Raw genomic sequence first — 13009 nt, 5'->3', positions numbered from 1 at the left:
CAGGAAGCTGAGAACTCCATTGGGAATTTTACCTGGACATCTCAAAACCAGTAAATCAGGAAAAACAGCCCTAAGCCAAAACACTGATGGGAGCTTCCAGAGGGAGCAAGGCAGAGACATTTGTACAGAGACATTTCTCTGTGACCCCTCAGGAACTTGCTCACAAACCCTCCTTCAGCCCTGACTTAGGCCAAACAAGGGTATCTTGAGCTTAAAAACACTACAAACTCTGAAAAAACAGAGTTTCTCCCCTTTCATAGCAGAGAATCCCCTTCCACAAAACTCAGATGTAAAGAACAACTATTTGTAAGGATGCAGCTGCAGTTTGACTCTGAAGACACCAAGTACAATTCGAGTGCTGGCAGCTGCTCACCTGCTCAGGAGCCCCGGCTCTTATCAGACCCGCACCTGGCACACGTGCCTGGGAAGGTGGAGGGAGAATTGTTCCAGGGAATGGGAATTTTACTCTTCCCCACGGAGAGCTGTCCTGACACTGCCAGTTCTGGAGAGCACCGGGGAAGAGTTTGACTCCAGCTGAGATGAAATGGGTCCTACTGCTGCCCTGCCTATGTCCTGTACTCTACTAACCCCACTGATGCTACCACCCTCTCTCAGAGCCCCAGGTTATTCATGGACCTGCTTCTCCTCAAGGACTAGCAGGCCATGGTACCAGCTCCTATCCTCTCCTGCTCGCGCCTGAAGGGCAGCAGCACGAACAGGCAGAAGCAGCGCCACGGGTTTGCTAGATTTCACCAGAAATCTTACGGAAGAATGGACCTGTGGGTGTGAAACACGCTGGCTTCTCCCTCAGCGGGTGACCCCCAGCCCGTCCCGGGGGCAGCGGTGGTGCCCGGGCTGTGCCGCCCTGCCCGGGGCTGCTCCGCCGTGGGACCTGCTCCGGGAGCTGTCCCTTCCCCGGGGGCAGGAGCAGGGCACCGCCAGCGAACGGGGCTCTGGGGGAGGTTTGCAGAGCATCCTCGCCCCTCGGCAGAGCCCGAGGAAAGCCCTGCCCGAGCCCGGCCGTGTTCGGCGGAGAAGGCAGGAGCCGCTGCCGGGGCAGCCCCGCTGCGGGCCGGCAGGGAGGCGGCGGGGAAGGAGCGCGGATGCGAGCGCCCCGGACAGCCAAGGGGCACAAAGCGTCCCCGAAACCGCTGTCGGTAAGGGGTGACAGGGCAGGTCCCCGTACCCAAACCCCAGCAGCGCCTTCGCGGTCCCTCTTCCCCCGTCCCAAGGCGAGCAGCGGAGGGGCAGCGGGAGCAGGCGAAGCTCGAAGCGGGGATGCGCTGCGGAGCGGCGAGCTCGGAGCCACGGCCCTGCCCGGGAGCCGGGGACACACGTGGGGACCCGGCGGGAACGGGGCTCGGGGGGAGGGAGAAGGGATGCTCAGCTCGGCCGGGACTGCGGGGGGCTGCCCCGCAGCGCAGCCACGAGAAACGCACATCCCCCCCAAAAAATACACTAAAAAATATAAAAAGGGCAGGGAAAGGAAAGAAAAGTTGTCCAGACTCCAAGCACTCGTCAAACATACTGAAACGATTGAATTATTGATTTCCTCTGGGGACTCCTGTAACCATTCATTTTTAATGCAGTCTAATTAAGAGTTCCCCAACGGGTTTTACCTTTGTAAATATTTTAAATGACCTGGCGTATCCAGGCAAATCCTCCCGACAAAAAAAAAAAAAAAAAAAAAAAAAAAGAGAGAAGGAAATAAAAACCACAACAAGCCGAGGCGGAGCCGTAATCCCCTTCGCTCCTCATCGGCAGAGAGAAGGAAGGCAGCCGGGCGGAGAGGCAACAAGTGGCCGCGGCTCGCAGAGCGGCAGCCCCGGCAGCGGCGCTCCCGCGGCCCGGCTCCCGCTTCGCTGGAAAAGAAAAGCAAACCCAAGGAGCGCGTTCTCCCTCTCCCGCCCCCCGAATCGCAGCCCGGCTGGGCAGGCAGAGAAGCGCAGCCGAGGAGCGGCGGCAGCTGCCGGAGCGGAGCGGAGCGGAGCGGGCGCTGCTGCCGCGGGAGGGGCTCGGCCCGGCCCCGCTCCGCTCCCCGCAGCCGCGGGGGATCCGCACAAACCGCCCGGACACCGCCGACGTGCCTGATAGAAAATTTATTGATCTCTCTTCGTTTGGAAGAAGGAAGCAAACGAGGACTAGGAACAGGGGAGGAGTATTTCGGTGACTTTTTTTTTTTTTTTTTTTGGAAGGAATCCGGTAACAAAACTAAAACGTTTTTATCCGATATGTCAAAACATGTTTCACAGTAAAATTCACAAACCCATTTACATAAGTTTACAGCTTAAGAAAAACCAAGACATACAACTATAAATAAAAGAAACGCGTTTGCGACCCGCACAGCTCTGCTCTCTCCCACCTCCCCCTTTTCAAGGAATAAAACCTCAAAATTAAAAAGTCGTGGAAGCTACAGATTGCGGATGGAAACCAAGCGAGGGTCGGTAACAAAACACTAAATAAACCACAGCGATTGAGTGAACAACCGAGTTTAAAAACAAAAGCCCGCGGTTTTTGTTTATGTCATTGCAACGCTAGAAATCAAACTGGAAGATGCAAGATTTTTTAAAAAACTTTTAAGCGAATAAAACAGTGCCCAACCTAGCCGAAACCAGGAAAGGAGTTGCCGTGGTTTGAAAACTTCACAGCGGCTTCTAGGAGGCAGGAGTTGTGCTCTATTAAAATAACAACTTGTTCAAATATTATTTCTTGTACAAAAAAAAAAAAGTAAAAAAAAAAAAAAAAAAGGGAAAAAAAAGGACACAACTAACGGATTTCCTTTTTAAAATTTCTCCAGAGTTAGTATTAAGTTCGCTAAGCCGAGCAACACTGCCGTACGTCCCGGTGTAGTCAGGGAGCGGTGGTAGGGTTAGGGATTAGGACGGGGAGCCGTCCGGAGCAGCCAAGTTTATATGTGAGTTAGCGGTACGGTACCATTCACGGCAGTCCCGGCACTCTGGTAGTGCTGGTGCACGCTGTGTAACCTGCTGCCCTGCAGCGCCGAAGGGTCTGTGGCATCCCCGCCGGGGGGCAGGTACATGCTGATCATATCCCGCAGGTCTCCCAGGCAGGCCCTCTGCGAGTGGGAAGTGATGGCCGGAGGCGGCGAGCTGGGCTCGGATTTCACCACGGAGCCCATGGAGCCCAGGCTCATGGCCGTGGAGGGCTGCTGGCCGTAGGCGGGGGGGGACATGCTGTAGGTGGAGGCGGCGTTCATGTAGGTCTGGGCCGTGGACATCATGGGGCTGTACTGCAGGCCCGTCATGTCGTAGCGGTGCATCTGCTGCAGCTGCGGGCTGTTCATGCCCGGGTGCTGGCCGTAGCCCAGCTGGTCTTGCATCAGCGAGTAAGCCCCGTTGGTCCAGCCGTTCATGTGGGCATAAGTGTCAATCCTCTGCCCCACCCCGACGGGGCTGCTCACCGCGTTGCCCCCGCCCGGGGCCAGCAGGTTACCGGGCAGCGAGTATTTGTCCTTCTTCAGCAAGGTCTTGGTCTTCCTCCGGGGCCGGTATTTGTAATCCGGATACTCCTTCATGTGCACGGCCCGCAGCCGCTTGGCCTCGTCGATGAAGGGCCGCTTCTCGGCGTCGCTCAGCAGCTTCCAGTCGGCGCCGAGGCGCTTGCTGATCTCCGAGTTGTGCATCTTGGGGTTCTCCTGGGCCATCTTCCGCCGCTGCCCGCGGGACCACACCATGAAGGCGTTCATGGGCCGCTTCACCCGGTCCTGGTCCGAGCCCGCTCCCGCTCCGTTGCCGGCCCCGCCGCCTCCGCCGCCTTTGCCGGTGCTCCCCGGAGCGGGGTTGCCCCCGGTGCTGCCCGGCGTGGGCTGCGGCGCCTTGATCTCCGTCTCCAGCATGCTGTACATGGCCGGGGCCGGTAAAAGGTGCGCCAGGGCGGCGGGCAGGCGGCACCGAGCGCGGAGAGGAAGTTAAAAAAAAAAAAAGAAACAAACAAAACAAAATTAAAAAAAAAAAAAAAAAGAAAGAACCTGTCTGGGCGGCTGCCACGAGAGAAGGAGGAAGTTTCGGTGCCTGGCAGAAGCGCCGCTCCCCGAGGTGCCGGAGCTGTGCGGAGCGGCTCCCGCGGGCGGCAGCGGGAGATGCGCGCAGGGATCGCGGGGGTCCGTGATTGACGGGCTATAAATGAGGGGGCGGCGGCCAATCAGCGAGCGGTTCCCGGCAGCCCCACGCCGGGCACGGACCGGCCGGGGGCGGGCGGAGGAGCCGGGCCCGGGGATGCCGCGGCCGCCGGGCCCCTCCCGCCGCGTCCCGCAGCCCCCGGGCCCGCACCTGCCCCCGCGGCTGAGCGGCTCCCGCAGCTGCGGCCGGGCCGGGGGGTGCCCTCGGGGCCGCGGGGAGGAGGAGCGGGGCGGAGCGCTGCGCTGAGAGCGGGAGCTGCGCGGCTGCCGGGCACAAAGGGGTTTGGGGCTGCCGGGCTGATGCACGGTCCCGGGCCAAGCTCGGAGAGGCTGCCCGCAGACCGAGGGAGCCCGCACTGCACGGACGCAGACCCGGAGCGGATAAAGGGGCGGGGGAAGGATGGACGGGATAAACTCTTCCACTCCTGAGCTGTCGCCTGGGGGAGAATCTACATTGCCGCGCTCGGATCGGGCACGGCTGTCGGTGGGAGAGGGGCTGCCGGGATGGGTGGCTGCCGGCCGGGCATTCCCGGCCATCCCCACCTACACCCACCCCGCTGCCACTTGAGCTTTTCCACTCAGCTGCCCCAAAAGAGGGGGGGGGGGGTAGAGGGGACGGCGCTTGTGAATCCCCCGAGTTTCATGGCAACAGAAAGTTCTCTCCGTGTGAAAGAAAACTTTGGCTGCGGATATGTGCGTGGAGCGGCGCCCACTTGAGCTGTCAATCACCGGCTTCCCTGTCCGTCCCTCCCCTCCCTTTACCCCTCCTTCCCTTCCTCCGCCAGAGGCACGGACACCGCACCTGCATGGAGCGGGCCGGCAGCTCGCTGAGAGCACCGCGGGCACAGCGCTCTCCGCCGGGGCCGGGGCGGGCTGCGCTGCCCTGCCCTGCCTGCCCTGCCCTGCCCCATCCCTGCGCCTCCTCATCCTCCCGCAGCCCCCGCTCCAGCTCTGTCTGGAGCAGCCGGGCGGCTCTCCGGGCCGGGCAGCGCTGGGGCAGGAGAGGCAGAGCGAGCCGCAGGCTGCTCGGGGAAAGCCTCGCTGCCGGAGGATGCGGGCAGCATCGCCGCTGTGGCTGTGAGCGAACAGCCCCAGGGGCGTGTGGGGCGCCGGGGAGGGTCAGGGGCCTGGAGGTGCGGACGTGTCTGAGCCTCCCGTCCCGTCCTGGGAGGCCCGGCGAGGAGCGATGCTGCCGCCGCAGCTCCCCGGCTTGGCGGGCACCGAGGGCACCCCAAAGACAAGACCGCGAGTGTAAGGACAGTAATCGGAACGGGGAAGAGGAAACCTCCGGGGCAGGGCGGGGATGAGGAGCTCCCGGCCCTGCTGCAGCCCGCACGGCGCTTCCTGCGGGAGCGGGGACCGCACGGGCGCTGGAGGGACCCTGGAAACAGCGCGGTGGCGAGGAGGGGGTTGAAGCGAGCCCATCAGAGCGCTGCTGGGATCTAGCTGTTCAAGGGGGTTGAAGCGAGCCGATCTGAGCGCTGCTGGGATCTAGCTGTTCAAGGGGGGTTGAAGCGAGCCGATCTGAGCGCTGCTGGGATCTAGCAGTTGAAGGTCTCGCTCGTTTCGTACGGATTTCTTTTTTGACAAAATTATCGGTTGAACAGCGTCGAAGGGGAAGTAAATGCCGCTTGCGACCGGCTATGGTGTAGTTGGCACTGTGGTTTTTACTTGGTTTGCTGCTGGTGTATTGAACAAAGTCAAAATTTGGCAGCCCGAGGGGACAGGGTGACAGCGGGAGGGTTGTTCCAGGCGGGAGTGGTCCGGGTGTAACTTTTGCAATATATTGGGAAAGCTCCAGCCAGTCGTAATTAACTTCTAACCCTCAATATTTTTTGGGTCCTCCGGTCGAGGTTTAAGACCTGCCAGGCTGGCAGGAAATCGGACTGATATATATCCTGACAACACTTTGATATTTCTATATATGCGCGTTTGTTGGAGGGACTGGATACGCTGGCATGCAACGAAAAATTGGGCTGAATGGAGAATTAGAGGACGTGCTGAAATCCCCCAGAATATTATATCCGTCAATGCTTAAATAAATATTACAGCGTTAAGTTTCTGACTCTTACTTTGTCTTTCAATTCGTCTCTGAACTGCCTGAGTCTCAAATTAGAGATTTTTTTTCTTCTAAAAGCCAAGCTCTTCAACACTTTTAAAGTCCACATTATTTCAAGCCAATACATTTCTCTTGAACGCTAATCTTGTAAAAGAACTGAACCTGACTGAATAAAAATATAAGTACAGACTGATGGATTTCAGACTTCACAGGTCCCTGTAACGCTCCCGCTGCGCTTGGCTCCCCACGCCGCACATGTTCCGAGGGAAACTTCAAAATCCGGCGGATTGCTATTTCCAGAAGGGGCGAGCAGGACCCTGTGCTCCAATCCCCCTCCTCGGCGCTGTGCGCGCAAACGCTCGGCCGGGATTTGGGGAGCGGAGAGGGGAGCCCGGAGCCGCCTTCCCTCGGGGCTGTCCCCGGGACCCGGCTGAGCCCCCCGGCACGCCGCTGCCCGGGGCTGTCGCCGCTCGCCGGTCACCACCAGCAGCCCCTTCCAGCGGCCACCCCGCACCTGCGACGGCTGTCGCTCTGTCCTTCCTTGTCCCTGTCCTGCCAACGCCGGTGAGGCGGCGGGGGGAGCGGGAGGAGCGAGGCGAGCCCGCTGCGGCAGCTGCTGTCCCCAAAGTTACCTGCAGTGCGCTTTGAGAGCCCGTTCCAGCACCCCCTTGGCAGCAAATTCCAGCCTCCGGCTGCTCCCCGGGAACGAGGACGGAGCCTCGGGGCTGCCGGGACGCAGGGAAGGGGCAGAGAGCAGGAGGGGACCCAGCCCGGCACAATAAACCTGATGCCTGGAGCCATTTTCTTAAATTCACTACGAGGGAAGCCCCGTGTGTCTGGTGGGGGTCGGGAGAACACTTGAGGTCGTGTAAATACAGTTGTCAAAGGCTGAGGAGCCTTTTATTATTGTTATTTATTTATTTGGGTGACAAAGGAGCGTGAGGCGAGATAAGGAGTTTACAGCACAACCCAACTCGAACGCGAGAGAGACGCCGCGCTTGAAAAGGGCCGTCTGAAAGGGTCTGGCTGGGGTTTCTGCGAGATCAACGCTTAATAGGAAAGAACCATTAATATATGTTAATTGCAGTCCCAGAAGAGCTCGGGGGAATCTTGGAACTGTGTCAGGGAGGATCGCTGGCTTTTAAAGAATAACTCTATGTACGAACCCGGCCCCGTCTAATCCTGTTGTTAAAACATCCCCTCGGTCACCAGCCTAATTCCCGACCGAGATCAGCGAGGGCTCCTCCTCGAAATTTGCCCAGACAAGGGAGCTGGGCGCCCCTTTCGTTTGGACCCTGCTGACCCTCGCTAGGCTGATCCTCCGAAAATGTCCAGCCTTTTAGCGATGCTTAAGATGAAAGTTCACGTGATCCGTGTTTCAGGCTGGCATTCACGTCCTCCCCAGAAGTTTTCAGCCTGGTAATGTGGCTACTAAATGGGCCATTTAAGGCTGGTTGTGCAGTTGAAGGTCGTTATGAGATCTTTTTGTTTGTTTGTTTTATTCTCCATTTAAATGTCACGCCAAAACACAGCTCGGGATTGCCTGCGACGCTGCTGCCTCCCTCGCCGCGGGGCTGACACGGCTGGAGCGACCTCCCAGCCCGGCGAGGGGGACAACAAAATCATTAGTTCCGACAAACGAGCTCCAACTCCTTCCGTGGCTGCCCCAGCGCCTCGCCGCGTGGAGATCGCAGCTGTAGCACAGCCTCCAGCTGTCCCTGCTGCTCGCCGGTCCGGGCAAGCAAGGGTTACTTCTGATGACATCATTAAAAATCGCAACATTTAGGAACAAAAATCTGAAGTGCGTGGGTAAACCCGGGCAGCGTCGTTTGGTCATACTCGATCCCTTTGAACTGAGCCTCCCAGCGCGCTCAGGAGGCAGCGGTGAATGTGGTTTTTTTAATCACTTCCCTCCCCCCGCCCCCCCAGCTGAACTTTTATTTGGCTTCTGACAACAATAGAGGGCTGCAAACAGACCTCTCGGAGCGCCCTCTGAATAGACCCTTTTCGAGCCCGGATTGTTTCCACCGCCACAAAAAAACAACCAGTAGCTCCCGTTTTTTAATTGGGTTGTTCCTGGCCCTGGCTCATTCAGGTGTTCGCCAGGAATTTGTTTATTAGCCTTTGACAAACAGCCCTTCCTGGCAATCGCCTCGCGGATCTGGCTTCGGCGGGCGGGGAGGGATGCCGAGGGGGGCAGTTGGCTAATAAGGACTCTCTCCATCCCCGAGTTACCAATTAACAGAGTTCTGGAGGGGACCACCAGCACAGGATAACTCGCCAGGGCTCGCTGCGGAGCCCCGAGGAAACCAGAGATTTAGCTCATGTGTTTTCCCGCAAAACCACCGAGGGAAAAACGAGCCCGAGAATAGATGCTAAAGAGACCACCCCCGCCGCCCAACGCCTGGCAGAAACCTCATCCCCGGTGGATGAGGCAGTAACAGGAACTTTCTGCAACTTCCCCTCGCTGTTCCAGCGCCAAGAACCCCCTGAAAGAATAATCCAGCCCTAGCACGGCTTGCCCGGGGCGCTGCTGGAGCTCCCATCCCCGAAAAGCCGCGGGGATGTGGCGCTAGCGGGCATGGCTCGGTGATGGGCTGCCAGTGTCAGCTCCACTCGCTGATCTCGAGGAGCCTTTTCCAACTCGAACGATTCCATCGTTCTCAATCGTTCTCACACCTCAGTTCCGAGCGCCCCCGGCAGGGCCAGCCCCGCCGTCCCCTCCTGCCCCTCTGTGCGGGGACACAGCCCCGTGCGGGGCCCTGGGGGGCAGCAGCCCCTCTGTGCGGGGCCCTGGGGGGCAGCAGCCCCTCGGTGCGGGGCCCTGGGGGGCAGCAGCCCCTCTGTGCGGGGACACAGCCCCGTGCGGGGCCCTGGGTGGCAGCAGCCCCTCTGTGCGGGGACACAGCCCCGTGCGGGGCCCTGGGTGGCAGCAGCCCCTCTGTGCGGGGACACAGCCCCGTGCGGGGGCCCTGGGTGGCAGCAGCCCCTCTGTGCGGGGCCCTGGGTGGCAGCAGCCCCTCTGTGCGGGGACACAGCCCCGTGCGGGGCCCTGGGGGGCAGCAGCCCCTCGGTGCGGGGACAGCGTGGGGACGGAGCGGGCGAGCCCCGCGCACAGCAGCCCCTTCCCCCGGGCCGCTCCCCGCAGGGACAGGGCACCTCCCCCGGCCGGGAATCCCCCCCTCCCCGGTACTTGTTGCTGGGCTTTAGCGGAGACACAAAAAAACCCCCTCAAACCAAACAAACCCCACAAACCCAAATCATCTCTGTTTTTCCCGTTAAAAACTTCGCGAATCTTTCCTCCGGCGTTTTCTATACAGATGCAATAATCACCTTATTTACTGGTAATCATGGCCCTGCTCCTTTTTAGCAGTTGGATTAGAAATCGGACATTAATTGTAAAACTCTAACTTGCTAATTAGCCGCAAATAAACTATTCATTAGTGGCAAATTAAAATCAAAACACACCTTATTCCTACTCTCTGACACACAGTTTTGAAGGCACGTATTGTTTCAAACTACAGCTTGTATCACTGGCACAGCAAATTGAGATCTTGAAAGGTTTCTCTCCAGGATATATAATTAAAATATATTCTACTTTAATTGACATTATAGAGGACACAAATGAGATTTTCCTTTTAGAAAGAAATAGCAGTTTCTAAATAAAGCTTTGCAGGCTGCAGAATGGAGGTTTCAAGCAAATGAATAGTCATTACTACCTTTTCAATGATGTGGGCCTTTTGATCAGAAAAGAAATTAGCTCTAAAGGACAGACAATAGGAAGCCTGCCCTGCAATAGGAAGAAAATTAGATGGCTAAGGCTCTTAACAACACCTATTTCTATAAACCATGGAGCTTCTTGCTTTTCAATTACAGCTGTTCATTTCAAATAAGGAAAGTGGAAAAACACAGAGGGGAATATAAACTCTGTTGCACCAAAAAAAAAGCCCAAGACGGGGCATGCGGGCGGCTTGCCCGTTTCCCTTTTGTTTTTATTATAATCAGTTAACTAATATTACATATTTTGTAAGACTCAGACAGCCCAGTATAACATTCTCCAGGTCAGTCAGGATGGATTATGTTCAGTAAAGGAACTGGTGAAACACGAGAAACTCCACATTAGGTAGCTGGATGTTTCCACTGCACATCAAATAATTGCATTTTGCACAAGCATCTCATACTTGTGTGCATTCTGCAGAGAAAACAAAACAGGACTGGAGAACCTGAGGAAAAGGAAGTGCTGAATAACACTCTGCTGTCTTTTGATTATAGTCAAAAACTAACCCCAGTTGTTCTGAGCTAAATTGAGTTCTTTCATTCCACTCAGGACCAAGAGATTACTTCAGGCAGGTTCGCTCCACATTACTTTTAACCCATTATTATTTTACAAATAATACTTCTCTCAAAATATAAAATTAACTTGCCGTGTAATAGCTTTAAAATATGAGCTCTCTTTCAAGTTATTTAGGTTGAAATTAATTTTGAACATTATTCTCCTGCATATAAAAATAATACAAGTCTTCTTGTGAAGCTGAGATGTAATCATAGAAACAATCCTTTCTTCCTCTACCATTTCTCTCTAGCCACACTTTTATGATTAGGTGTAACAAGTAAATTATAATTTGTTATTATCCAATCAATATGTTGCAATTGAAATAGTCTTTCAGTAATGATTTAAACATAATAACCACAAAGCTTTATTGTAAACAAGTTCTGTTCTCATATTAACTCAGCTGGACTATGGAGATGTCTTTAAAAAACCCCCATAAAATCACAAAGATTACACACACATTGTTTTTCATCCTTCCTGTAATCTATTTGTGACTTTCATACTTTCTCCTTTTCTTCTCCCCACTCCTCTGCCTTTACTTTTCTTTCTGTCTCCTTCCTTGTTGTATTATTTGTTTAGAAGCCAGGTTACATGTTTAATTCAAAGAGTTGATCAAATAAATATGAATTGGTTTTGCTGTGACAAGGTGTCTTTTAATCCTTTTCATCTCTGAAAAACAGATTGTTCAAGAAAAATTATTTTTTCCTGTCCAAAACCCTAAATCATGTTTGTCTTCTACCTAGAAGTGATTTTAGTATGAAACACAAACGACAGCTTTCTATTTGGTGTCTGTATCTCCCTTCACTCCTGCCTGGCCCTGAGATAGAGAAGAATAAAAGAAATAGTTTAATCTGGTAAAGAATGATCTCCTAACTCCCAGAGTGGAGTCACTCATGATTTGAAGTAATCTCCCTGCTTGAGAGCAGTTAGAAAATTATGAATAATGCAAACTTCTGCCTCAGTTTTTACTGGAACAAACCTTCCTTTTATTTTTCTTTTTTCTTTTTTTTAAAAAGATCTAAATTACAACGTCATTTGATTTGAAATTATTTCGTCTCAGTAAAGTCACCCGAACTAACTAGTGGGAAAAACTTCCCCCCATGCAAATGAGGGCTCAAGTGTCGTTGGGACTGTGATTTACAATACAAAACCCACATAAAGATCTGCATCCCTGAGGAGATTAAGAACTTGGGAAAAGCCACTCCTGCTGCTCCAGTTCTCAGTCCCGACCGTGTCCCCAGCCCCTGGAAAGGAGCTGCCTGCACGAGAGCAAGGGAATGGAAACGGAGCTCACACTCAGAACCTGAACATTTCACCGGGAATTGTTTCAACTATCGGAGCAACGAGATCGTTGAGCGGAGCTCTACAGAAAAATAGAGAAATAAGGAGCCTGTTTTGCAAAGCAGAGTGAGCAGTTCGTGTGTGGGGCCGTGCTGAAGGGGTGCGAGCTGTTTTATCTCCAAGACACCAGCACATCTCTCTGTAGCAGGGAGAGGACTCAACTCCTCTGACCACTGCAGTGCATGTGGCCAGTCATGAGAGGATGTCACCAGCCCTGAAAATCCTTTCTGCCCTTTTTTCCCCCTAATACACTGATAAATGAGGGCAGTAGGTGCTCCCCAGCCTTCTGTAAAGCAAATAAATGCATCTATGCGTGCAATAGTTATAAAATAACAATAGATATACATACAATGGATATAAAATAACAGTAGATACATACAATGGATATAAAATAACAGACACAGAGCTCACCGAAGAAACAATTATTATGTGCGCTGTTTCCATGGGACAAACACATTTCTGACCTGAACAAAATCACAAACAGCTGCACCTTTTAAAATTATATTCATCACTCATCCTTTATTTCTCTAACAGCTCAAATCAATGACCTGATTTTCAAGGTATCCCAAGAACTACTCAAATTCCCGTCTTGCAGTGGTGCAGCCCTTAATTGTCTCTGTAGACAACAATTCCTCTCCTGGTAGGGCGAGTGCAGCAGGCACTTCTAGGGGAGGAATTTATGCAATGATACATAAATTAAGGACTTGTAAAATAGGTGTAAAATAGGTGTAAAAATTGTAAAATAGGTATTTCCAGGCCATTTTTGAAACAGAAGTACCAATTACATAGAGGGCATCGAGAGGGACACAGCGGATCTTGCTGCCCGGTGTACCCAACACATTTTTCATGCAAAGAATCCGAGGCAAACCCAGTTTTCCCTGGTTAAGAACCTTTGTGGTGTCAGAGGATTCCCTTCTCTGCTCCTACCAGGATCACAAGCAGGGTGGTTATTGGGAGCTGGTGCTCCTTGCCCTGTGGGACAGCAGTGAGGTGTTCCCAGGTGATGAGATGCGTGATCTCAGTGTGTGCGAGGGTCACAGGACGATCTGGGTGACAGAAAAGAGGAAGAACCCACCAAACCCAGCCTCCTTCTGGCAGAAACAAACAAAAGGCAGCTCAGTGAGGGGAGCCTGGAGGAAAA

At 54.1% G+C, this 13009-nt stretch overlaps 1 protein-coding gene across 1 annotated transcript; it reads right to left on the bottom strand.

Moving 5' to 3' along the window:
* Positions 1–2171: 2171 nt before the first annotated feature.
* LOC119694979 (transcription factor SOX-3-like) lies at positions 2172–4215 on the bottom strand. Its single transcript, XM_038122708.1, has one exon. It carries the CDS (start codon positions 3863–3865, stop codon positions 2909–2911), a length of 957 nt encoding a protein of 318 aa, XP_037978636.1. The 5' UTR covers positions 3866–4215; the 3' UTR covers positions 2172–2908.
* Positions 4216–13009: the final 8794 nt, after the last annotated feature.

The sequence above is a fragment of the Motacilla alba genome, chromosome 4A (genome assembly GCF_015832195.1).
Source record: "Motacilla alba alba isolate MOTALB_02 chromosome 4A, Motacilla_alba_V1.0_pri, whole genome shotgun sequence".
NCBI classification, from domain to species: domain Eukaryota; kingdom Metazoa; phylum Chordata; class Aves; order Passeriformes; family Motacillidae; genus Motacilla; species Motacilla alba.
Note: the sequence above shows the minus strand (reverse complement) of the source record. Positions and strands in the feature narration are given on the sequence as shown.